The sequence below is a fragment of the Chiloscyllium plagiosum genome, unplaced genomic scaffold, assembly GCF_037043375.1.
Source record: "Chiloscyllium plagiosum isolate Xiang-an unplaced genomic scaffold, Cpla_swu_hap1 HiC_scaffold_28, whole genome shotgun sequence".
NCBI classification, from domain to species: domain Eukaryota; kingdom Metazoa; phylum Chordata; class Chondrichthyes; order Orectolobiformes; family Hemiscylliidae; genus Chiloscyllium; species Chiloscyllium plagiosum.
Window position 1 is genome coordinate 22505340 of NW_028270166.1, and position 25848 is coordinate 22531187.

Genomic DNA, 25848 nt, shown 5'->3' on the forward strand with positions numbered 1-25848 from the left:
ATTCAGGAAGTGGGAAAGCCAAACAGCCAGTGTTTGGGGTCCATGTCCACAACATTGAAGATTTTAAGTATAGGTGAAATTGATCGTTGACTAAATGATAAGTGCAGTAGTGGAGTTGTTTGTAGGCCTCCAAATAGTAGTGGGAAGTTAGGGGGTGGTATTAAATAGGAAATTACAGAAGCATTCTTTAAGTATGATTGGAGGAAAATAAAGCAAACTTGGTTCATGAAAAGTTGATATTTTTTTTGTGGTAAGTGTTAGAATACAGGTATTGCAATCTTTAGGGTGAGATGTGTAGTATGTTTCTCCAGCTGCAGTTATTTAATTGGTGTTTTGCATCCTGAGTTGTAGAGAAACAGCTTCATGAATAAAAATGAAAGCTTTGTTTTATTTTACAATGTTGGAATTCTATGTTAATAGGGCTTCCATTTGAACAAGACTTCTACATTTATGGCAGTACAGGAGCAAAATTTAAAAGTCACTAATATACATGCAAATTTGAAGTATTTACAGTCACAGTAATTTCTGCCAGGACAGTGTACATACTTAAAGTGAAGTCCCAATGAAGAGTTGTCAATCTGATTCTCTCTCATAAATAGGCCATCACTTTGAAGTGAAGCCTTGAGATAAAATTTCATTCTAAAATTCAGGGTGGTTCACTAGAGATCAATTTAAATTTTAGGAGCATTTACTATAAATTTTAAACCAATCAGCTTTAAGTATGGCTGTTACTTGCCAGGTAGATTGATTCCAACTGATCTAGGTGTTGCACACAAAACAGTTGATAAGTCAAGTCATCTGTTAATTTATGGTGTTCAAACAGGTTGAGTTCATGTACACAAGAACTGGGCCCTGTGTATTTATATGTAGCTTCCTGCGCATGCAAGTGTCCCACACTGCAAACCACATTTCTACAGAGCTCTGGTCTTCACAGACAGAGGTTGTACATATACTGTCCTTGTTTAAACTCAGGTGACAGCCATTTGCTGGTTCTTGTGTGTGCACTGCCCTGATAAATCAGTCAACCCACCTGATTAAATTTAAATAAAGGATGGCTTGACTATCCATCAACATTCTCCTTGTGTAGTGTAACTGTTGGTTGTCTCCTTGAATTAGTGTTAATTGTCCTGACCAGCACCAGATCAAAAGCTTTGACAAGATTTTTTTTTTAGCAATACTCAAGTTCTGTTCTACTAAAATATTAATTCCCCATAAAGCCTTAAGATACAAAAATCATAAATAACATTCAATTCAAACCATTCTGATCCCATAAGAACACCACTGTCCATGCAAAATAAAAAAATTAACTAGACCTAAAAAAAAAACTAGAGGAGCACTCCAGTTCCATCAGAACCTGTGAAGAGAAAGATAGAACAGGTTAATGTTTGTCCACTCCATCTGACCTCAGTTTACAGAATTACATTTTAAAGCAATAAGATGGCAATGGCATTTATATATCTTGGTCAGCTGTCCATGCAAGCCCACATTACCCCACTAAAGGGATGGCTTCTGGAATTAGTTCAGATTTTTTTGTAACTACTGCCCTAGTTTCTTCTGAAATTCCATACTGCTCCAATTCCTACCTAGCATAGCATTCTACATAACTGATTTGCTGTATTAAGTAATTAGTATTCAAGGTTCAACGTAAAACACCTCTGAATTAATCTATTTCACAGGCATATAGTTAGTAGGCTTAACTACCAGTTGCCACCTAATTTTGGTCTGACAAATACCACAATTTCCAGGTACTGAATATTTTATAATTAATAAGGTCTTAGCTAACCTCACAGTAGCAGTTTGATAGAAATTGCAATGCTTTGTGCCCACACAGTGTAGATATTGCATACTGCCAGTCAGTCTTCACAGATGGAGTCAGACTCCCCATTATCCTTGTCCAAGATGGAACTAAGTCCAGCATTTCCAGATTCTCATAACCAAGGAGACTGATGTGGATGCGCACACAACTGGCAGCTGATGATGTTGGTACTTGGAACTGTCAATGTGCATTGTCTCAAAAGAATGCTAAACCAAGTTTAAATACTAGCCTCCCCTTTGAGAATTGGTCTGCAGTGTACAAGTTGGCAAGGCTTTTTCTTTATAACGGTATTCTTGAATACTGACATGTGATGTTTGAAATCGAAGCATTTTCCTTAATGAATTCAAACTGAGATCTAGATGTATTAACTTTGCTACAATGCATAAGGAAGCCACTGAAGAGATCAAAACATCAGAGCCATGATGCATTATTGCATTGGTCTCAACATCAAGTTTAGTACTGAATCTGGAGTGTTTAAATAGCCGATTACATATTCTTGGAACACTTCCATTTCTGTATTACTGAACAAGAATTTATCGTGCCAACTGAATCATTAGCTTAATTATACAAACAAAAAAAATCCACAATCACTTTCAAAGTTCTGCTGCCCACACACGACAAAAAATGTGAGCAAACATCATTAGCTGTACAGCTATTGGTCAGGGGATAACTGGTCTACACTAGCCAGAGATTAAAGTTCCATAAATGGATCCATGACACACAAGTTTAAAAGAACAGATCAAAATGCTACATAAGTGGTGGCTTCAGCTACAATCACTAATTATCATTTTCACTTGTCTAAAGACATTGCAGTAAAATACATCTCTACAATTCTGGTTCCAGATTCTTCACAAAGGTCCCTGACAATGTATTTTCAGTTTGATATTTCAGAGGTTGTACATGCCTTACTTTTTTTGGTATGCTGCTTTCATGCAAGTTTACTAAAAAGACCAGGGAAGCAGTTACAACCGGTTAATCAGAAGATTCATTGTTCACCGTTTACCTATAGCCTCTGGGATCTGGTTTGAAATCTAGTTTCTTCTGAAATTCCATACTGCTCCAATGGATCCTGCAAACAGTATAGTAACAAGTGTTACTTAAATGATGGTACAACTGAGGAGTTACACTACGTATTTTAAATTTAAGAAAACACCTGTAGGTAGTACTCGGAGTAGGAAATAGCAGTATGTAATTGCAGGATACAGAACAACCTCGGTTATCTGAACATCAATTATCAGAGTTTTGAATTATCCAAACAAAATGTTATTAAATTTAAATAAAAGCACAGTGAAAGCAGATAGCTTGGGCTGGCTGCGGGAGCAGGAACAGGGTCACCACGGGAACCCTGTTGTTGCTGCTACTGCCGCCGCCATGGGAACCTTGATCAGTTATCCAAACAAAATACTCCCTACCTGCCTCATTTGGATAATCAAGGTTGTTCTGTACTGCATTTTTCTTAAACTTCTTTATAGCAGGCAGCTTTGGTTATTATGCAAGAAAACGTAATGAATTAAAGAACAGGTTAATGTAAAATTTCCTTCCACAGGCCCTGGCAGCTGGTTCTTGCTCTAATGCCTGTTCCTCATTTACCCATCAAGACACTACCCGTCTGAAAACTGTAGCAAAAGGGAAATATCAAAGCCAAATCTGTTTTGTTCTTGTATTAAATCTAGACATGCTGATTCCATTCCAGGGGATGACTGGATTGCAATTGAGATTAGAAAAGCAGACTAATTTTTAGTCTCTAACCCAGAAGCATCAAGATCCACAATGCTATCCTTGTCCTGATCAGACTGAGCTTTATTAATTCATCAATGATTAAGGATTCAAATTGGATTCGATCACACCATATTCATTTATTTGGAAGAGTTAATTATCAAGGAAATTTTCTGCATTGACATTTCCTTAGATAAAGGATGAAACAATACATTCACAATATGACTGAATATTTTTGTTTCTTAGTGTGGCACAGGATATAAACATGTAAAGAAAACATGGATAAAGTATAATTATTTAGGGTCTTTTTGCAAAGGAATAACAAAGAGAAAAACTATAAAGCAGCAAAGAACATGTTATAATTCTACATTTTTCATGAAAAGCTGCCAAATCTGTCAGTCATAAAGTAGCAAAGCCATACTGCATTCTCTGTGCACAACATTTAGGCCTTTGACAAAATTGGGTGTTAGGAAGAAGTTACAGATCCATCAGAAACAAACAGGAGGCTAGAAAAGTGGTTGTGTAGCCATAATACACCTAATGGGGGATAGAGCAGGTTTAATAAATCAAGTATGGAGGAAACAAAACTGAGGAATGAAGCATCGAGACCATCCTCTCCTTACCAAAATGGGGTTTCAATGAGAGCGCACCAACTTAGATGAACAGACTTTTTTCCCCTGGGCTGCAAACATCAAAACGTTCAAGATGCTTTAGATTCTTCTGTTCTAATTTGGGCTTTATTCATTTAAGACAATGTTGCCATGGACAACTCTTTCCAACAGATTTCTTGAGTTCACACTGGCCAAGTCAGCAAAAAATCCAAAAAGAGTAAACAGAACTGTCACCTAGGAATTGTGGAACAAATTGCTAGTGCAAGTATAATTCAAAAAGGACTATACGAGGCCTTCAAAAAAAAGAAAATCAGTGCACTAGCTAATATTCAAATTTTGCATACGAGCATAAACAGCATAAGAAATCAGAGTTGGAGTGAACTATATGGTCCATCAGCTTTGTTGTGCCAACTGCAATGTAAGCATGGCCTTCCTTAAATACTGAGACTAACGCTACACCGTTCATCCTCGTGTGGCTGCACTAAAACCTTATACAAGTGTGTAAGAATTCCTTAATCTTGTAATCAGATTCCCTTGCTAGAAAGGCAAACAAGTGATTTATCTTCTTTTTCAAGCCAACATTTTGCTCCTTGTGCAAGTACACACAAGTTCTCCTGAACATCAAGGGGCTTTTAAAAATATTCTGCTTTTCTATTCCACTCCATATTGAATAACTTAGAGTCAGAGACGTACAGCATGGAAACAGACCCTTCGGTCCAACCAGTCCATGTCGACCAGATATCCCAGCTCAATCTAGTCCCACCTGCCAGCACCCGGCCCATAACTTCACATTAAACATTTGTCTACTCACTTAAGAGTCCCTCTCAGAGCTTACATTTCCAGTTAGCTTTGTATCACCAGGAAATTTATATACATTCCATTCTCTTCTCAATCATTAATATAGACAGTATTCTGATAAAGCTCCAGCAATCTTTCTTACAGCACTCCCAACAGTCAACCTGTCAACTTGAAAATTCTTTCACTCCAGTCTTCATTTCCTCCATTATTTAATCCTCTATTCATGCTAATAAATCTTGTTTAATAACCTTTTATATGGCACATAATCAAATACTCATTTTATTCAAGGTAAAGTGGGAATGGACTAGAGGGGGCAGAATTTCAAATCTCTCCTTTTCAGATATCTTATTTCTTGTTTTCAGTGTTGAGAGGTCATTAGATTTTGATAATAAATCATATTTTGAAAGCTCAAGATCATTCACTCACTTTTCCAGTTATTTTTTCGATTTCATGTCTGTAAAAAATTAAACTGTTCCGCATGTACTCATAGCTGCAAGATAAAAAAAGTCATTAACTTCTATTCCATATTTTATTCCCAAGCTGTTATTTTCGCTATCAAAACATGGAATTTATTATTTAACAAATTGCAGTTACAAAAATCATAATTTGTTAAGAAAATGTTATGTATAACTACTTTGCTAATGAAATATAAAATACGAATTTTTAAAATAATCTTTTATTTACTCAAGTTTTCATCTCTCCCTGACTCAACAATATTCAAAACGGTTGACTTTTCTCCTTTCTTGTTCAGAGATCCCATTGTAACCCTTGCTGAGGTCAAACAGAGTACTGTCCGTGGTTCAGTTCCACAATAGGCAGAGCAGAGCTGCATCATAACTTTTATTCGATAAAACCTTTATAATTAGTCAACCTCCAAAGCAGAACACTGATTGTATGTGAAGCTTCTTTTGTGAAACTGAACCAGTGGATTATTTTACTGAAGTCTCTCATAAAAATAGATCAATGCCCAGAATTATTATGACATCACCTGGTATGTCCATAAGGTTATAACAAATGAAAAAATTATGTCAACATACCTGGCTTTTGTCAAAGCTTCAATCCACTCCTCACATTCATCTTTATTGTCACATACAAATGAGTATTTTCTTTCTGGTTCATCCACAAATACTGCAACCAAATTTCAGAATCAACTTGGATACGGTGACTACACTTCAAACATTATGAAGATTCCTCTTCCATAAAGTAACTTTAAAAGCTGCTTATTTCAGATTCTTCAGGTTTTTTTTCTCCTTCAGTTGCAGATGGTGATATTAATTATTGTAATTAGTACAGACCAAAACCAGTTTCCTGCTGAATTGGGCAACTCTAACATTTGCCTAAACATTATTTCTTCCAACCATCCTTTAACTCAACTTCTCCCCAAGTTCAACAGGCATGACTTACTAATATGATCACAATCATATTAGCAAGTCGGTAAGCATACTCTTAATTTTCCTTCCTAAGACAGACCTGTTCCTTTTTGTGAAAAATGAATCACTGATCTCCGGTCCTCCATCAATCCACACTGAATAGAGGTCAGAATACAAATTCAGAGACCTCAATCTCTCCCTCAAGATTCTTAGATGTACTCTATCAGGAAATAGCTTTTTATCTTCTTTTAACCTGTCCTTCATATTATTTTCATTTTAGTCAATCGTATCACTCACTTTTAATGACATCGGGGTTCCCCTCTCTAACACCCCTTTAAACAATCCCAACCACACTAACTTTATTAAATGCCCCTACCATTTTACCATTTCTTAATCAAAGGAATAAAGATCCAGAAGGTTTCTTTACAGCTTTTGAAATGAAAAGGGTGGGAGGGGGACCAAAATACAGAAGCAGCCAGTATCAAATGCTAGAGTGCAAGACGTCTTAGAGTAGACTACTTTTCCATATAGTTTGTTTTAAATATCTCCTTTAAAAAGTAAACAGAATGCTCAGAACTGGAGTGATTATACCTGCAATCCAGTTGTCATGGGAAAGACCCCAAACAGAAACCTACTGAATATCAAATGACAGTTTTCACAACTTGACACAGTAAAAGGGCAGCTGCTTTGGTGGGATGCAGGCAAAGAAAGGCAAGACAGAAGCAGAATGTTGTTAGTAATCCATTTTTCTGTTCAAAGGAATTTTGGTGATTTAAAAGAGCAAGGAGTCATCAAGGTGGGCCTTGCTGATAGAAATTAAATTTGGGTGTCTCAGACTCAATAGAAAGACACTGAACATCACAACCCAGTGTGACACAGAAAATAAGCAATCTAGAAATACCTTAGGACTCAGTGAAGACAGTTCTAACATGAATTAGCAGAGAGTAAAAAAGTGTGTCAATTTGAACTGTAGAGGCAGAACAGAGAAGGAAGCAGGAAAGAGAACACAAATTGCTGATATTAAAGAACACAAAGAAACATGAAAAACTCTGTTCCATGATGATAACAGAAGTTTTATGACAGCTTTACATATAATAAACAGGCATTCTGTAAATAAAACAGACATTCTGGACTTCACGTACTTGTCATCCCTTTCTTCAAGGGCAAGGGATTAACTAGCACAAAAACAGCACACTGAAAATACTCAATCTTACCTTATTTGACATTTAAAAAATTACAGATGCATTTGTGCTAATTAGAATGAAACAGCAAACATTTGGAAGAAAAGGTGACAATGGAGATAAGAACGTAATAAAATTAGGTTGAAATGCTGACTCAAAAATATATTTCAACTAAATAAAACTGACGTTTTTGACAGAGCTTTAAGTGTAAGAGCACAAACTTAATTTCTATTTCAACTTCCTTTCCCAATTCTACGAAAAAAGATTAATCTTGTTAATACAGTTAGGAAACTTCATTCCTCACTGCTCATCATGAACTCGTCTTAAATGAATGTGAAAGAAATGAAGAACATCAATAGTTAATCAAAACCATAAACTGTGCTAATGCACAATGGTGTAGGACAGATATAATCCAAATAAACAAAAATGTAGCCTTGAACCTTAACACCACAGAGTTCTGCACGTTCTTTTTCCACATAATGAGATTTCTTGAAAACAGATGGCAGCTGAACTGATAAGTTATCAATACAAGGACAAGGATGAAAAAGAACACATTTATAAAACGAAGGAGTTTTGAACATCTGATCACGCCATCACCCTCAAAAGGCAGAAGATTTTCTTTAAAAAAATCACTTAATTTTAAGTAGGAATATTGTTAGGACATTAGTACATTGTTGGCAAACTATTGCAAACTCAGCCCAGCCTGATAGAAGAAAGTCACATTTATTTGCTATTTCAGGAGCTGTGTGTGAAATTAGTTTGGGTTATTTATAATTATAAGCCTGGATCACAAATCATTTCCAACCTTCTAGTCCCAAACAGTGATAATCTTTGTGAAAAGGACACAAAAAGCAGGTTAGAGTAGGAAGTATAAACATTTAGAAAATAAGTAAAGAATGTTATATTGAATTTGAGGGATATTCCACCAGTGGATAGCTACTTGGCCTGATGGCATTTGTCACAGAATAAGAGGATCATCTTCAAAGTCTGCACAAACTACTCTCAATCTACAATAGGCCCAATCACCAGCACTTGACCCATATCCTTCACTGTTATAGAATTTCAAATGCTCATCTAAGTACTTTTTAAAAGTTTGAAGCTCCCTGTCCTAACCATCACCCCAGGTAGTGCTCTCCAGATTCCCACCACATAACAGGTGAAAAAGGTTGTCTCTCAAATACCTTAACGTCCTGTTATTCATCTTAAAATTATGCCTCCTTATTACTGACCTTCAATTAAGGGGAACGGCTGCTTCCTATCCACTCTATCCATGCTTCATCTTATCCACCTGAAAATCAGGTCTCTTAGCCTTCTGTGCCAAAAAAGAAAATCAACCCAAGTTTATCTGACCTTTCTTCATTTGGAAATTGTGCCATCGCAGGCACCATCCTGACTCTCCTCCGCACAAATGCCAAGCATCACATCCTTCCTAGTGTGGTTATCAGAACCGCGCACAGTATTATAGCTATGGCCTAACCATTTTCCTGTAAAGATCCCTTGTAACCTCTCTGCTCTTATAACCTATGCCATGACTGATAAAGGAAAGTGTCTTGTATACCTTCTGAACTACTTTTTTTTAAAAATAAAAACTTGACCTGTCACCTTCAGGATGCTCATGTGGAAATGAGTTTTAATCTCTACTGATACAACCACATTTTAAATTATCGAAAAGTTCATGCAACAAAAACAATTCAAAAAGAGAATTTCAAATAATATTGCAATTCAGCTGGGGCGCTCATTTTTGACAGATAAATGGAACACAAGCAACAAAGTTAAAATTACCTAGCGAGAAGCCAGTGTCTTCCTCCTTTTGGATTCTACACTGCTCAAGCAATAAGGCACCAACAGGCTATTTTAGAAGAAAAAAAGAAGAAATGTAAAAAATCTTCTACTTCATTGACAAACATTTCTTGGCAAATTGTTTCCCAAAATAATATCTTTGTTACTACTTGCCCTAAAAAATTGCATCAATTTCCATTCAGCAGCAGGTCAGCTGATAAACAAGCTACTGCATAACTCTGAACAGCAATGGCCTTCATTAAAATGTAGGTCAAAATAGTCACAATAGATATTCTTTTCTGCAAGCTGTCAGCCAGAAACCAGGCCACAAACTGAAAACATTGCCACAGATAATCACTATTGATATCCAAATTCCTGAAATAAACTATGTATTAAAAAGTGTTACTTTGATTACTTAACATGGTAGCATCGCCCTTCGTTTTTTATTGTGTTTTTATCCTGAGTTATCCTGATCTGCGTACTAAACTGCATGTACATAACACTCAAAATTTCAAGAGGATTAGATATTTTCCTTGGTGAGCTACGTGAAGGCGATGTGAAAAAGTATGTGTTGACTTTGGTGTCTAACAGAAAGGGTGCCTCGCCAAGAAGCAAGGGCAGTCACAGACAAACAACGTATTCAGGAGGGTCTAGTATTGTTAGAATCGGACAGATCGGAGTAGAGGGCAGAAATTAGAAACACAACATAACCACGAGAGTTGCAGCTGGCTGGCCAAATTTTCTGGTACATCTTGAAGAGATGAATAGAGTTCTGGATTAGGTAGGAACAGCAGCAACATAGCGAGATGAAGAATTTAGTGACAGCAAAATCTGTGATCAGTCTCCAGAGGAGCCACCCTAGACGAAACAAAATTGCCCTGCTTCCTCTGGAAAAATACCATCAATAGCAGTAGTTCACTGCTGTCAAGAATGGCATTTCCGAAGAGCATGGAACTATGGTAATCCACCATTTTATTACCATTCAACTGCATCATGGTTGGTCTGTCAACCAACTTACAAACCTGCCTTTGCCCTTCTCTCTCAACACTGGTTGTTAACAAATATTCTACTGAGCTGATTTAAAATGAATAATTCAGCTAACGTAACTACAATTTGTTGAAATGAATTCCAAAGTACTATCGCCTTTTACATGTACAAGTGTTTCCTAACTTTACTCCTGAAAGGACGAGACTGATGCTTTTCAATTTTAGTTCTAGTCTCACCAACAGAAATTGTTTTACTCCATCCCTTTTAATATCCTGGAAACTTCAATCAAATCACCCTTAATCTAAATTACAGGAAAATTAACCATAATTGTGTAACAGAAAATAAAAGATTAGAAAATTGAAGTAAAAACAAAGTGCACAAAATACTCAACTGATTTGGGCTTGAAAGTCTAAGATAGAGTCATAGAGATGTACAGCATGGAAACAGACCCTTCGGTCCAACCTGTCCATGCCGACCAGATATTCCAACCCAATCTAGTCCCACCTGCCAGCACCTGGCCCATATCCCTCCAAACCCTTCCTATTCATATACCCACCCAAATGCCTCTTAAATGTTGCAATTGTACCAGCCTCCACCACATCCTCTGGCAGCTCATTACATACACATACCACCTTCTGCATGAAAAGGTTGCCCCTTAGGTCTCTTTTATATCTTTCCCCCCTCACCCTAAACCTGTGCCCTCCAGTTCTGGACTCCCTGGCCCCGGGAAAAGACTTTGTCTATTTACACAATCCATGCCCCTCAATTTTGTAAGCCTCTATAAGGTCACCCCTTAGTCTCTGATGCTCCAGGGAAAACAGCCCCAGCCTGTTCAGCCTCTCCCTATAGCTCAAATCCTCCAACCCTGGCAACATCCTTGTGAAGTTTTTCAGAACACTTTCAAGTTTCACAACATCTTTCCGATAGGAAGGAGACCAGAACTGCACGCAATATTCCTAGTGGTCGAACCAATGTCCTGTACAGCCGCAACATGACCTCCCAACTCCTGTACTCAATACTCTGACCAATAAAGGAAAGCATACCAAACGCCTTCCTCACTATCCTATCTACCTGCGACTCCATTTTCAAGAAGCTATGAACCTGCACTCCAGGGTCTCTCTGTTCAGCAACACTCCCTCGGACCTTACTATTAAGGTGTATAAGTCCTGCTAAGATTTGCTTTCCCAAAATGCAGCACCTCGCATTTACCTGAATTAGACTCCATCTGCCACTTCTCAGCCCATTGGCCCATCTGGTCCAGATCCTGTTGTAATCTGAGGTAACCCTCTTCGCTGTCCACTACATCTCCAATTTTGGTGTCATCTGCCAACTTACTAACTGCACCTCTTATGCTCCAAATCATTTATGTAAATGACAATAAGTAGAGGACCCAGCACCAATCCTTGTGGTCACAGGCCTCCAGTCTGAAAAACAACCCTCCACCACCACCCTCTGTCTTCTACCTTTGAGCCAGTTCTGTATCCAAATGGCTAGTTCTCCCTGTATTCCACGAGATATAGCCTTGCTAACCAGTCTCCCATGGAGAACCCTGTCAAATGCCTTACTGAAGTCCATACGAATAACATCTACTGCTCTGCGCTCATCAATCCTCTTTGTTACTTCTTCAAAAAAACTCAATCAAGTTTGAGAGACATGATTTCCCACGCACAAAGCCATGTTGACTATCCCTAATCAGTTCTTGCCTTTCCAAATACATGTACATACTGTCCCTCAGGATTCCCTCCAACAACTTGCTCACCACCGATGACAGGCTCACCGGTCTATAGTTCCCTGGCTTGTCTTTACCGCCCTTCTTAAACTGGCACCACGTTTGCCAACCTCCAGTCTTCCAGCACCTCACCTGTGACTATCGATGATACAAATATCTCAGCAAGAAGCCCAGCAATCACTTCTCTAGCTTCCCACGGAGTTCTCTGGTACACCTGATCAGGTCCTGGGGATTTATCCACCTTTACCCGTTTCAAGACATCCAGCACTTCCTCCTCTGTAATCTGGACATTTTGCAAGATGTCACCATCAATTTCCCTACAGTCTATATCTTCCATACCCTTTCCACAGTAAATACTGATGCAAAATATTCATTTAGTATCTCCCCCATTTTCTGCAGTTCCACACAAAGGCCGCCTTGCTGATCTTTGAGGAGGCCTATTCTCTTCCTAAGTTACCCTTTTGATCTTTGATTTTAAACATTAACTCTCTCTCTCTTCACAGAAGCTGATGAACCACAGTAATTCCAGTTTTTTTTGTTATTGTTTATGCCATCTCTTGTGATTTAGCCCTCAGATTTCAGACATTGTTTTAAAAAGATCTAGGCTGCACTGCCTGCAAGACTAATACATTCTTAGTAAGGTGCGATGACTGGAACCAAACAGAATTCTAAATGTGGTCTTAACTAGGTTTTCATATTATTGTCGCACAATTTCTATGTTTCTCTTCCTTCTGTGGCATCAACTTCCAGTGACAAAATTATATGTGCATAGACGAACATGGTTAACTAAACATATGGTAACTACTTAAAATCAGAACGTTATATACAACCCATTCCTAACTATCAACACTCATGATGCAAAAACCATAAGTGTAACATATAACATTGTGTGGTTTATGCATATTGGAAGACTTTTAGTATTTATTTTGTAGCTGGTTTTCCATATAAACTCATGGTAAAGTAAATTTTCCTCAGACTGTGTTAATGATGCTATGGACTTTGATATGGAGATCTGCAATCTCTACATATTATGAAGCCATATCTTGCAATACGTTAGAAATTCATATTGTAACTTTATAGAATACAACTGCACAGGATATTCAAACAAAGTTGATCTTGTTATGTTGACCTTGCTTCGCGCACCTCCTGTGCAGTGTAACCTGAATGCCTTACTCTGTCTAAGCACCTCGTGATCTACACATCCTTGCTTGCTATGATCTGCCTGTGCTGCTCACAAACAAAACTACTCACTGTACTTAGGTACACATGACAATAATAAATGAAATCAAATGGATAATATGCACCATAGCAAATAGTGAAATACATTCCCATTTCCTCCTGGGTCATTTTTGCCAATTATCTTAATCCACATCCTCTAGTTCCAAACTCTCCTGCCTGTGGAAACTGTTTCTGCTTATCCACGTGATGAAAAAAGTCTTCATAATATTGAATCTCATGCCTCTCCAACCTTATTTGGCCCAATAAGAACAATGCCACCTTCTCCCTCACACTTCTTCATCTATACCACCATTCTGGTAAATTTCCTCTGTAACATGTCAGCTTTTCTAATATGGGTAATTTATTATAACTAATATTTTATAGAAACATCGTTAGGCATTTAGATTACAAGTCACTATGCATAATCCAATATTACTCTGCCTATAATTGACCAGATTTATGGCAGGACATTATTAAGTCATAATAAGGATGTTACAGCAAAGCACATATAAATAGTTGGTTTTGATATTATTTTTGACATCATACAGTAACTGATGAATGAGTTGTGATTTGCATACCAAATAAGTTCTGACACATTCTTACCTCCTCTTCATCAATTCTAAAGTAGAAAAGAAAGTTGACAACTAGCTTCACTAGACGACATTTTGCAGCTGGAGAAACAAAGATGTGCATATATTAGACAGACTTTCAATAGTCTAAGACTCAGTTGATATGAAAGACATTCATTCAAAATATTCTTGAAACACAAAGCTTCTATATTATATTGAAAGACAATTGGGGGAGTAGGGAGGAGTGGATAAATCCTGCAACAGCAGCTTTCAAAAAGGCACTTGAAAAAAGTTTCTAAATTGTTCACATTTGAAGACTTTTGCAGCTTTTATAAAGCTAAATGGATTTACAGTAAGACCATAAGATGTAGGAGCAGAAGGCCATTTGCTGTCCAGAAAATTTCTTGCACCTAATATTCTTATCTGTAATGCACCCAAAACAGCAACTTTTGGAGAACACAAACTTCTTGACAGAAGATGTTAACATTTTTCAAATGTCATTTATTGTATATTAAGGTCAGCACTTTAAAAAATTTATATATGTTTTAATATTATGCAGGAAATGCACCTTTTCCTATAAATTTGTTTTGAGAAGGAATTTATGTGGCACAACCACTGCGGACAAAATCATTTTTTTTTGTTGCCATGTTTATCTTTTTTTTTGACAATGTTTATAACTTTTCAGTATTTACAATCATTTATGAGTTTTAGAAAAAGGATTTTTTTTTGCCGATTTTGTCAAAAAGAATGCTTGTACTGTTTGCTTAATGCCCACAGAGCAGACAATAAGATTTTACACAATGCCCAACCAAAAATGAGCAAAAGGAGAACACTGACAAAAATTAATTATTTTTCTTCCTGCTATGTTTTATTGTTGACTGTTAGATTTGGGTTAAAAACAAACCTGACTTATTTCCTTGATATATGATTTGGAGATGTTGGTGTTGGACAGGGGTGTACAAAGTTAAAAATCACAACACCAGGACTATAACCTGGTGAAGGAACGGTGCTCCAAAAGCTAGTGCTTCCAATTAAACCTGTTGGACTATAACCTGTTGTGTGATTTTTAATTTTGCTTGATATAGGAATGGCCTAACCTGTAAAACTTCAATTTTTAATTCTACTTGACATTTGACAATTATAAGCAATTTCAGAAATTTGACAGGACGTGTCACAACAATTAGAATGATCACAAACATGATTGTCAAGCTACTATCATGCAAGTATATACAAAATAATGAGTCTCAGTTTATTCTGGTGCTCTCCCCAAGGCATTCAATATTTTTTGGTGGCTAACCAACTGCATTAATAAAACGCAAATTACATGGTTTTACCAATTGCAACATTTCATCTAGAAGTTACTCAGTTCTGAAAGAGGCTTGAAATCTTCATTCTTTTAGACTGCAAAATAATTGAACCGGAATGTTGGCTTTCTTTGGCAATACAACAAAATATTTCGCCAGTAACTTGCCAAGACTATATTTTCATTCTGATACATTTAACAACCTTTGATTGCTCCTTGAGGAGTGTTGGACTATGAATATCTGCTTCTGATTTAAAAATAATCTTTAATAGCAAGTCAAAAAAAACTACTTTTTGTTAAAAGGAATTTTAAAAGCTTTGCATATTTGAAGTTCATAGCCAAAAGTGTCTACATACGTTTGAGCAAGAAACTTTGTAATCATTATGCATGCTCATTAAGTACTTCTATTGTACTATCCATATTGCGCTTATTCAGAAAGATGCCAGCTTGAGTGTTGTCTTGCAACTAAAGGTCTAACCAAATTAACTCTGTTATAAAGAATGCTACGTTTCAGTCTGTGGCTATCTTGGGAATATTAATTCCTTCCTCACTATTTCAAATATTTGGGCCCTTTTTCAGAGGAAAGAAAAACAGCAATGAGAAAACAAAGGGGTGATGGATCACTGGACCTGAAACATTAATTCTAATTTCTGTCCACAGTTGCTACCAGACTTGAGTTTTTACAGCAATTTCTATTTTTGCTTCCAATTTCCAGCATCTGCAGTTATTTAATTTTTATTTTGTTTAATGAGAAAACACTTTTATTCCACAGTCGGTTTCCATATGAAGAATTTATGGGTCTTACTTAAACTTAATACAAAAGAAACTGAAGCAGAAAACCTGAAATAAGTTCTCAAAGGCAGGTTTAAGGCAAAGTTAAAAATCACACAACACCAGGTTAAAGTCCAACTGGTTTAATTGGAAGCACACTAGCGCTGCTCTGACTTTAACTCGGTGTTGTGAGATTTTTAAACTTTGTACACTCCAATCCAAAACCAGCCTCTCCAAATCAGGTTTAAGGCAGGAGACATTCCCTTTGAAGGTTGAGGCATGCACAACTTGTGCACAGGCACAGATCAGTGGTTGAATGCAACAATCCTGCATAATTAACCACCTGTTAATGACTGACTAGTTAACAGAGTTATGAGATATAGTTTGTCATCTCCTTCGCTTTAGCAAATGAAGTATGTAGCTAACACCAAAGAAAGAAAGAAAGAAAGAAACAGAATTGAAGACAATTTAAAAAAAGACTTGACCAGACAAAGTGGAAAATGAAAGTTAAATGTGGTGATGCACTATAGTAAGAAACCTATAAAGGTCACTTGTGCCATAGAAAATAACAAATTATGTGAGATAAAAGAGCAAAGGGAACTGGGACACAAATGTACAAATAATTTTGAGGAAAAAATGCAAGCTTGCAAAACAGTTAAAATAACTAGCAAAACAAGATATAACATAGGATATAGAATTAAAAAGTAGCGAAGCAGTATTAGAATAGCACAGATCCTGGTTAGACCATATTAAAAGGAGAAGTGTAAACTTCTGATCTCTAAATGAAAAAAATCAGAGAAACAATAGTGAAATGCAACAAATTCCAGGGAAGAATGGTACCAGAAGAGAGACTATGATTAGTCAAAGTTGAAAATCACAACACCAGGTTATAGTCCAACAGGTTTATTTGGATGCACTAGCTTTTGGAGCGCGGCTCCTTCATCAGGTGGTTGTAGAGCCACAACCACCTGATGAAGGAGTAGCGCTCCAAAAGCTAGTGCTTCCAAGTAAACCTATTGGACTACAATCTGATGTTGAGAGATTTTTAACTTTGTACACCCCAGTCCAATAGCGACACCTCCAAATCATGATTAGTCAAGAAAGATTAAACGGACTGAAGTGTTTCAGAACTCGGTTACAAAAAGGTAGGTAAGGAGAAAATCTTTCCACTCATGGGAACACAAAAAACAAACTAGATATTAAAAAAAAACTCCAATATGGAAACAAGAAGGATTTCCTCTACAGGTAGTTTAAAAAAAAATGGAACTTGCCACTATAGGAAGTGGTCAAAACAAATGGCTTAGATGCTCGCACAAGGAAATTACTGAAGACAAGGAAAAGGGAATAAGCTGCATTGAAATGAGGCAGATGGAAGGGGAGAAAACTCTTGTAGATAAACAGGTTCTTTGGTTTAGTTTGTGTTGTGTATTCCATGCAATGCCATGTGGTCAGAAGAATTTTGTAAACTACATTAAGATCAACTTTCTCCTAGTTGGAAACAATAATTTAAAGCAAGTAGAGATACCAGGCTAGTCAGAAATTTCTTGGCAACACATTGCCCCATCACCAAACAATTGTGTATCAAACATTCATTTTAATGTTGAAAATTTGCAGTTTTTTGTGTCTTACATGTTAAGGCTGGTCACAAAAGCAGCTGTCAGTATAGAGTGGATTCAGCATTTAACTTATCTTTAGTGACGTGGTAGACAAATACTATTTTGTGCTTCATCATGACATTAAACCTGCCCCTATGAAAGTTATTTAAATCTTTGAAATAGATATAATTATATGGGATAGCAAGGACTCTTTGCTAATAGTCCTGGACTGTTCAGCATCCACTTGATGTTTCATATTGCCAACTCATTTCATATACTTGGATGAACTCAATTCAGCAAAATGCAGTTGCTAACAGTAGTATTTTAGAAGGCAGCAAATGAGCATTAGTAGATCTTAAAGATCAGCACTGCCCAAAATTTATAGTTGTGATAATAACAAAACAGCCATGATTTGATGAACCAAGTGATCTGGTGGGCCATTTTGTGGGCAGTAAAGAATCAACCACTTCACGGCATGTCTGAAGGAACATGTAGATCAGATCAGGTGTGGCTGACAGATTTCCTTCCCTAAAAAGGACTTAGTGAACCAGATGTTGTTTTTTTAAAAAAAACAGTTGACATTAGTTTCACAGTCACCATTACAGTTACTGTGGTGGGATTTGAACCCATGCTAGGTTATTTGTCACCTCTAACTGCCAATAAATAACAGCAACTTCTGGCATCCATATATGTGCAGTTGAATGTGAAAATTTAGCTGTCATGCAGGCATTGCTGATGCAATCTAGAGATGACTTGATGGAAATAATAGTTTTTTTCCAGTATTTTACAATATTTTCACAGTAAAGCATTGAAAATGTTAAGCCTTGTTAAATGAGGTGTGTCTGAGATTTTAAACAGCATACTTGATCATAATTACTCTTGAATAATCTCTCTAGCCATACATAAAATAATTTTACAAGCATATGTTCACCCTGAAGAACAATTATTCATTTTTAAAAAAAAATTAAGTTTGTTATTTCACCTTAATCTCACATTTTTTTTTATTTTAAAATAATTAAAATGTGAACTATAATAACTTTTTAGTTACCAGTTTTGCCAGGTGAGAATTGTTGAATTTTATCAGTTAATCAGTCTCCTTATTGCATCTACTCTAGCTGGATGCCATAGATGGTGGTAAGTTTAAAATAGAGGGAACTCACCATAAGGTTGGCTAAGTCTTTTGAGTGGCTGAGGAAGTTACAAGTGAGTGCTTTCCCTTTGCTGCTGACCACAAACACTGGGCCAATATTGCTGGTTCAAAGTAGACCCATTACATGCAAAAGCACAAACAAAAATGGGATTGCATAAAAGAAACCAAATGAACATTTAATTAAATTAAATGCCATTTAAACTATATTATTTAAATGATCTTCAAAAACTTGTCACAATCAAAGAAAGAGCAAAGACAGGGACAATAAAAAACAAAGGAATTGGAAATTATACATGCAAAAAGGCATGAAGCCTTTCCACCTCCACAACCTCCACACGGTCTTTCCCTCCCCACCATGAGCAAACGTTGCTATTTTAAGTAAAAAAAGTAAAATTTTCAAATTAGATTACAACCAATATTGAGAAAAAAATAACAGAGATACTTGTTATCAGGAATGGATTTGACAACGTAACAAACAGAAAACCCAATGAGAACTAGAACTCATTTAAACGGCCGGCATAACAAGTGCTAAGTAGCAGTATAAATTAGAATCTCATGTTACTTTTTTTTGTAAACACTTCTGCTAAACCAACAGGACTGTTGGTTTAGCAGAAGTATAAACATTACTGTTTATACTTGCACTGTCCTAGTGCTAATTGAGTTTGAGAGAATCCCAATTATTTGTATTTGTTAATATCCATGCCAGGTAGGTGCAGTTGGATTAATTATGTTTTCTAATTATAGAATCAGAGTTTAGAACTTTCTTCTGCCAAAGTGTCCCTGCCCCTGAACCGAGAGACCTGGATTCAAATCCTACATGCTCCAGAGGTGTGTAATAACACCTCTGAACAGGTTGTTTAGAAAAGTATGTTAATTTTTAAACACTTAGAGTCATAAGAGTCTAATAGCAGGAAAACAGACCCATCGGTCCAACTTGTCCATACCAACCAGATATTCTAAACTGAACTAGTCCCATTTGCATGCATTTGACCGATATCCTCTAAACATTTCCTAGTCATGTACCCATCCAAATGCCTTTTAATTGCTGTAATTGTTAAAGTACCTATTTGAGACGGCTTAGGGATGGACTCTACCTGTAGCCTATCTTGGTTCGTCCCAGATATCATACTCTTGTGGTAGTCTGGAATATAAAACTCTTGCAGACAGTTTAAACTTTTACATTTACCAATGGCTCAATGTTACACTGTAACAGATGACTACAAGCTATGCTTGAGCTAAGGTTCTAAAACCTTTAGCAGAGTACCTGTGCCAGCTAAGAGCTCTCTCAGACTACTCCCCTTATTGCTGCAAACAAGCTGTCTTTATACAGAATTTAGGATCAAAATTACAAAAATGCCACATGTCCTTAATCAGATAAGCTACAATAAAATGGCAAACATTTGCAGAGGAAGAGAAACTCAGGTCTGAGTACGCTTGCCTAATTAAGCTATATGCACATCAAAGTGGGAACCTGGATCAAGCCAGGCCAGATGGTCAATTGTTTTGGCTAGTACATCATAATGAGAGACTGGTCTTAATTATGCTGGAAGGTCATGACGTAATCTTGCTCAGCTAACATGTCTAGTATCGTCCTACAAAATAGCCTTTTCTTTTAAAATCACCTTAGATTCCCAGAATGCAAATTCAATTCATAACATTCCCAGATCTCGGGGTCCAGGGAAGAACACACGAACATTCAATGCATGTTCACTCAAATCAGACCAGAAATAGTTAAATTTTCCACCAGCTTTCGTCATGTCTCTCTCTCTCTCACATACACTCGGTGTCCCTTGAAACCTTCAGTCAGTGAATGTAATTTACAGAAGAATGTTTTCTCTCTCTCTCACTCACACAACTTCCTTACTATGCCACTTTCAGCCTGTGTTTTCATAGAATCATAGAATCCCTACAGTGTGGAAGCTGGTCATACGGCCTATCGAGTCCACATCGACCCTCCGACTTTCTTAGCCTGTAAGGGTAATGCGACATTCACATTCCAGGACAGTCAAGAGGAGGGAACTAAGCTTCATAAATTCAAATCTGCTCTGTGTGGTATACATGAAAATGTATCAGGATGTTTCTATTACATGCATATTCCACTCAGCCTATTAAATTACAAAGTTCTTTTCCTATTGAGTATGAGTTTTGTTAAGAGTCTTTGATATAAACCAACAATTTACTTATCCGACATCCTATTGTGAAATATGCACCTCCAGCCTGAGAAGGAAGTACTGCCGCACATTCCACAAGTGAACAAATATTTATACCGATCCACTAATATTAAGAACAGATGTCCCCAATTCCTCTGAACAAGCACTTTCTCGCACTCTCTACAGCATGTGTGTCATATTTAAGGCTACGCGCTTTAGAATCATTGTACCCACTTCCACCAGCAGCTCAGTCCATACACATACCACCATATGAAGATGTTGCCTCTCAGGCCGCTTTTAATTATTTCCTCTTAAACTTTATACTCCCTAATTTTAGACTCCCCTACCCTTTGAAAAAGACCTTGGCTATTCATCTTATCTATACCCCTCATGATTCTATAGATCTATACACGATCATCCTTCAGACTGCAACACTCCAGGGAAAATTGTACCAGCCCCTAATTATAGTGCAAACCATGCCAGCAGTAGACTAGTTACTAGGGTTAAATCTCTCACAGCCAACTGGATACAAAATTGGATTGATGAGGAGACAGATAGTGGTGGCGGAAGGTTTCTATACCTTGATTTTGCTTAAGTTTATTTTTATTTTGGTCCCTGTTGAAAAGAGGTTGGTGGGATGGAGTCAAGAGAGCCATTTTCTGTTTATTTTTATTTTTCCCCAGTGTAATAAGGTCTTTATTTTCATAAAATCATCGAGGAAGCTTTATTTTCTGTTTCAAAAAAGTAGACTTTGCTCAGTGGTTCACCTGGTGCTGTTCCTGTTCCGGGAATGTATGATGAGGTTTACACCTTTCCACTTACACCTTTCATGTAAACAAATGTAAAGGGCTGCTATTCAGACTGCAGCCTTGTGACCAGTGTTGCAAGTTCTGGGTCCACTGTTGTTCATCATATATATTAACAATTTGGATGAGAATATAGGAGGTATGGTTAGTAAGTTTGTGAATGACACCAAAATTGGGGTTATAGCACACGGTGAAGAAGAATATCCAAGAGTACAATAAGATCTTCATCTGATGGGCCAAAGAGCTAAGAAGTGACAGATGGAGTTTAATCTAGATAAATGTAAGGTGTTACACTTTGGTAAGGTAAACCAGGGCAGGACTTACAAATTTAATGGCAGAGCTCTGGGGAGTGTTGTTGAACACTCAGGGTGTAGGTTCATAGTTTCTGGAAAGTGGCAATGCAGGTAGATAGGGTGGTGAAGGTGGTGTTTGGCACACTCACCTTCACTGGTCAGAGCATTGGAGTTGGGATGTCATGTTGCAGCTATGCAAGACATTGATTAGATTACTTAGTGTGGAAACAGGCCCTTCGGCCCAACAAGTCCACACCGACCCGCCGAAGCGCATCCCACCCATACCCCTACATTTACCCCTTTAACCTAACACTACGGGCAATTTAGCATGGCCAATTCACCTGACCCGCACATCTTTGGACTATGGGAGGAAACCGGAGCAAACCCACGCAGACATGGGGAGAATGTGCAAACTCCACACAGTCAGTCGCCTGAGTCGGGAATTGAACCCGGGTCTCTAGCGCTGTGAGGCAGCAGTGCTAACCACTGTGCCACCGTGCTGCCCACTGTAGTGTGACATGAACCCAAGGGTCCCAGCTGAGGCCGTCCCCATGGGTACCGGACTTGGCTATCAGCCTCTGCTCAGCCAGTCTGTGTTGTTGCATGTCCGGAAGTCCGCCATGGAGGATGGTCATCAGAAGGTCCAAACACCCATAAGCAGGAAAAGATGATAAACAGGATGAAGCAATAAACTAGAGCAATTAGTCCCAACACAACTGCTTTTAATCTTAGTTATTTAGCATTCAGCATTTATGGAGAGAATGAATGTCTGAAATATTAACCATTAAAGTTTAAACTCCCACAAAGCAGAATATCGCAGATGCTGAAATAAATAAAATGCTGGTGCTATTTAATAGACCAAACATCACCTGTGGAGAGGAAAGAGTTAATATTTGAGGGATGCAATCTTTAAAGAGAACTGAAAAAAATATAACAGACATTATAGGTATAGGATGTAATCAAGTGGAGGAAGAGAACTAGGATGGTGAAACAGGGAGAAGGCAGGTTGGACTAAATGCAGATGGTACAGTTTTCCTCATTCCCTGCCCCACCTCTCAGAAGATGGGACTGAACATACAGCAGACACATTTGACAATGATAATTGCCGATGAAAGATAGGCTAGAAGATAAGTTGCCAAAAGCAGATGAAGGGTCTTGTAATAGATAAGTAGATTGACAGTGGGCAAAAATTTGTTAGATTGAGTCTAGTGTAGAAAAATGTGAATTAGTCTACGTTGGAAGGAAGAATGAATAAAGTAGTGGCTATTTAAAATAGAGATTGCCACACTGTGTCTGAGATCTGCGATGCAAAACAAAACAAAAATCAGCTTGCAGCTCCAGCAAATGATTAGGAAGACAAATAGAATGGTGACTGTTATAAGGGGAATGGAATACAAAAGCAGAGCAATTTTATTGCAGCAGGGCTTTGGTGAAACCACATCTTGAACACATGTACAGTTTTGGTCTCCTTATTTGAAAAGGAACAGTTCAAAAACTTCTCATTTCTGAGATGAAGGGCTCATTCAAACAAAAGGTTGAGCTGGATTGGGTGAGTTCCTATTGGGAAATTAGAAGAATGAGGGGACCTTATTGAAATATACATGATGTGGAAGTGCCAGTATTGGAGTGGGGTGTACAAAGTCAAAGAAATCACAACACTAGTTACTGATGATGGAGCAGCGCTCAAAGCTAGTACGACCAAAAAAACCTGTTGGACTATAACCTGGCTTTGAGAGATTTTAAAACTTTGATATGTACAAGGTCATGAGGGAATTTGATAGGATAGATACCAGCATGACAACCTTCTTTGGCATCAAGTATACGCAAACAGTTTTAAGAACTCTTTCTTTAAAGACAGATAAGGAGATTTTTTTTTCCCCCTCAGTTGTAAGGCTATAGAATTTTCCTTTTCAAAGGTCAAGGAAATGGGCAGGGTTGTGTCATGGAATTTACTCAAAGCCAAAAGATTTTTGATAAACAAGGGAGTAGAGAATTGTGGGGCTCAGAGAGCAAAGTAGAAAATTCAAACCACAATCAGATCAGGTATAATTTAATAAAACGAAAAAGGAAAGGCCAAATGGCTACTTCTGCTCCTCCACAGCTTAAAACCTGTTACAACTAATATTTCCAAACCTGAAACATTAACACTGTCTCCCACCAGAGATGCTCCTGATATACTGAGTATAGTCAGTATTTTTACCTTTGTATTTACAGTTTAGACCTGTTCATCTTCTCCCTAGCCATTGTTTTAGAATCAGATGGTTATCAATCTGGATTTGAAATCAGATTGGTGTATTACAAAAATCATGCCCATATGTTTCCACTCCTACATTGGATCATTGGCCATTTAAGCCCTCATTCACCCAAGTCCCTCCAGACCAGTTGCTCAACATTAACTTCAGCTTACTCAAAACACTGCTATTAATACTTATCCCATAACAAAATCCAGTTTGATCATCATCTCTACCCACATGGACTCACGTTAACACCCATATCTTAATGTTAATATCCTTATTTTCAAATTCACCTACAGTCTAATCACCATTACTCCCAATCCTCCAGGGCAACTTGTGTTGCTGTTTCCAGCCTGTTCAGCATCTGCCCTTTACCTCCAATGATCTTGTTTTCAGTTCTCTTCCATCTCCTTTCTCCCACTCACCACACAAAAGAAGGTTTTTATTTTTAAAAACTCCTATCCGTAACTTCCTTCTTGATTCATGTGCTTTCCCCCTTCCCAAGATGGGGGCTATTGTTACAGTAAACACTTATAATAGTTGCATTTTATATAAATTGGCATTTACTGAAATTAGCCCGACTTTAGGTTCTGTACTATCCCCTCCATCAACCGTAAATATTGATATATAAGAGAATACAATTTGCTGTGGACAGGGTTGGAGATTTTGAGCTATAGGGAGGCGCTGAACAGGCTGGGGCTGTTTTCCCTGGAGCGTAGGAGGCTGATGGGTGACCTTATAGAGGTTTACAAAATTATGAGGGACATGGATAGGATAAATAGAAAAAGTCTTCTCCCTGGGGTCAGGGAGTCCAGAACTAGAGGGCATAGGTTTAGGGTGAGAGGGGAAAGATATAAAAGAAACCTAAGGGGCAACTTTTTCACGCAGAGGGTGGTACGTGTATGGAATGAGCTGCCAGAGGATGTGGTGGAGGCTGGTACAATTGCAACATTTAAGAGGCATTTGGATAGGTATATGAATAGGAAGGGTTTGGAGGGATATGGGCCGGGTGCTGGCAGGTGGGACTGGATTGGGTTGTGATATTTGGTCGGCGTGGACAGGTTGGACCGAAGGGTCTGTTTCCATGCTGTAGATCTCTATGACTCTATAACCACTATTTTCTGATAGTAGCGCTTGCAACGAAACTATGAACTGGAACGGGCAGAGTCAACTCTTGTACATTGCACTCACTCGCTGTCACCATCGGGTCACACAGGAAGAGATGTTGTTTCTCAGGTAACACTTAGCGCTAGTTTCATCGTCCCTATTTAGCAGCTGAAATCTCTTGCAGCGACCAAATCCTGGAGCAGCTGGGAATGTTCCTTACCGTCGTTGCGCTTCGGGCCCTTCATGGTGAGCTCGGCCGCCTTCTCGGCGGGCTGCTTGGAGAGACACAGAAGCTCCTTCTCATTGTATCGCATGGCAGCGAGCGGGCAGGCCTTTCCCCTTCAACAATCACCCCCTCCCTCACCAAGGTGGATGTTAAAATTTAATTTAAAAAGCAGCTCCTTCCCTCCGGACCCAGCTGCCCCACCTGGTCAGCGTTACCGCTGGAAGCGAAGGAGGAGGTACGTGCCGTTGGTATTAAATAGTGACAAGGTCTGCGGCATATCTAAAAGTCAATAAAACACGGAAACACCCACGCGAGCGGTAAATCAGGACTTGAAGCTGCGGGGGGGAGGGGAAGACTCGTACGACATGACCAACGGACACCGAGCTCGAGACAGAACAAAAACCGCGCCTCGCCCCAACATTCGACTTCCCTCAAGCTC

At 38.1% G+C, this 25848-nt stretch overlaps 1 protein-coding gene across 2 annotated transcripts; it reads right to left on the bottom strand.

Annotated features, from left to right (window-relative positions):
• Positions 1–368: 368 nt before the first annotated feature.
• plekhj1 (pleckstrin homology domain containing J1) lies at positions 369–25825 on the bottom strand. Of its 2 annotated transcripts, none has more exons than XM_043721185.2 (7): positions 25404–25825; positions 13809–13876; positions 9275–9341; positions 5979–6069; positions 5368–5431; positions 2820–2885; positions 369–1354 (listed from the first exon to the last, which is right to left on the bottom strand). In XM_043721185.2, exons 1-6 carry the CDS (start codon positions 25495–25497, stop codon positions 2820–2822), a joined length of 450 nt encoding a protein of 149 aa, XP_043577120.1. In that variant the 5' UTR covers positions 25498–25825; the 3' UTR covers positions 369–1354. The 2 variants fall into 2 exon arrangements, with proteins under 2 accessions (XP_043577120.1, XP_043577122.1); XM_043721187.2 differs by lacking the exon at positions 25404–25825 and adding an exon at positions 25268–25386.
• Between the last annotated feature and the right edge of the window lie 23 nt (positions 25826–25848).

Excerpts from the sequence above, each read along its gene's own strand:
- plekhj1 (XM_043721185.2), bottom strand. The coding sequence starts at position 25,497 with ATGCGATACAATGAGAAGGAGCTTCTGTGTCTCTCCAAGCAGCCCGCC. Across the intron at positions 9,342-13,808 it reads TTAGAATTGATGAAGAGGAG|CCTGTTGGTGCCTTATTGCT; the intron begins GTAAGAATGTGT and ends CTTCTAAAATAG. Across the intron at positions 2,886-5,367 it reads TCGAAAAAATAACTGGAAAA|GATCCATTGGAGCAGTATGG; the intron begins GTGAGTGAATGA and ends TACTGTTTGCAG.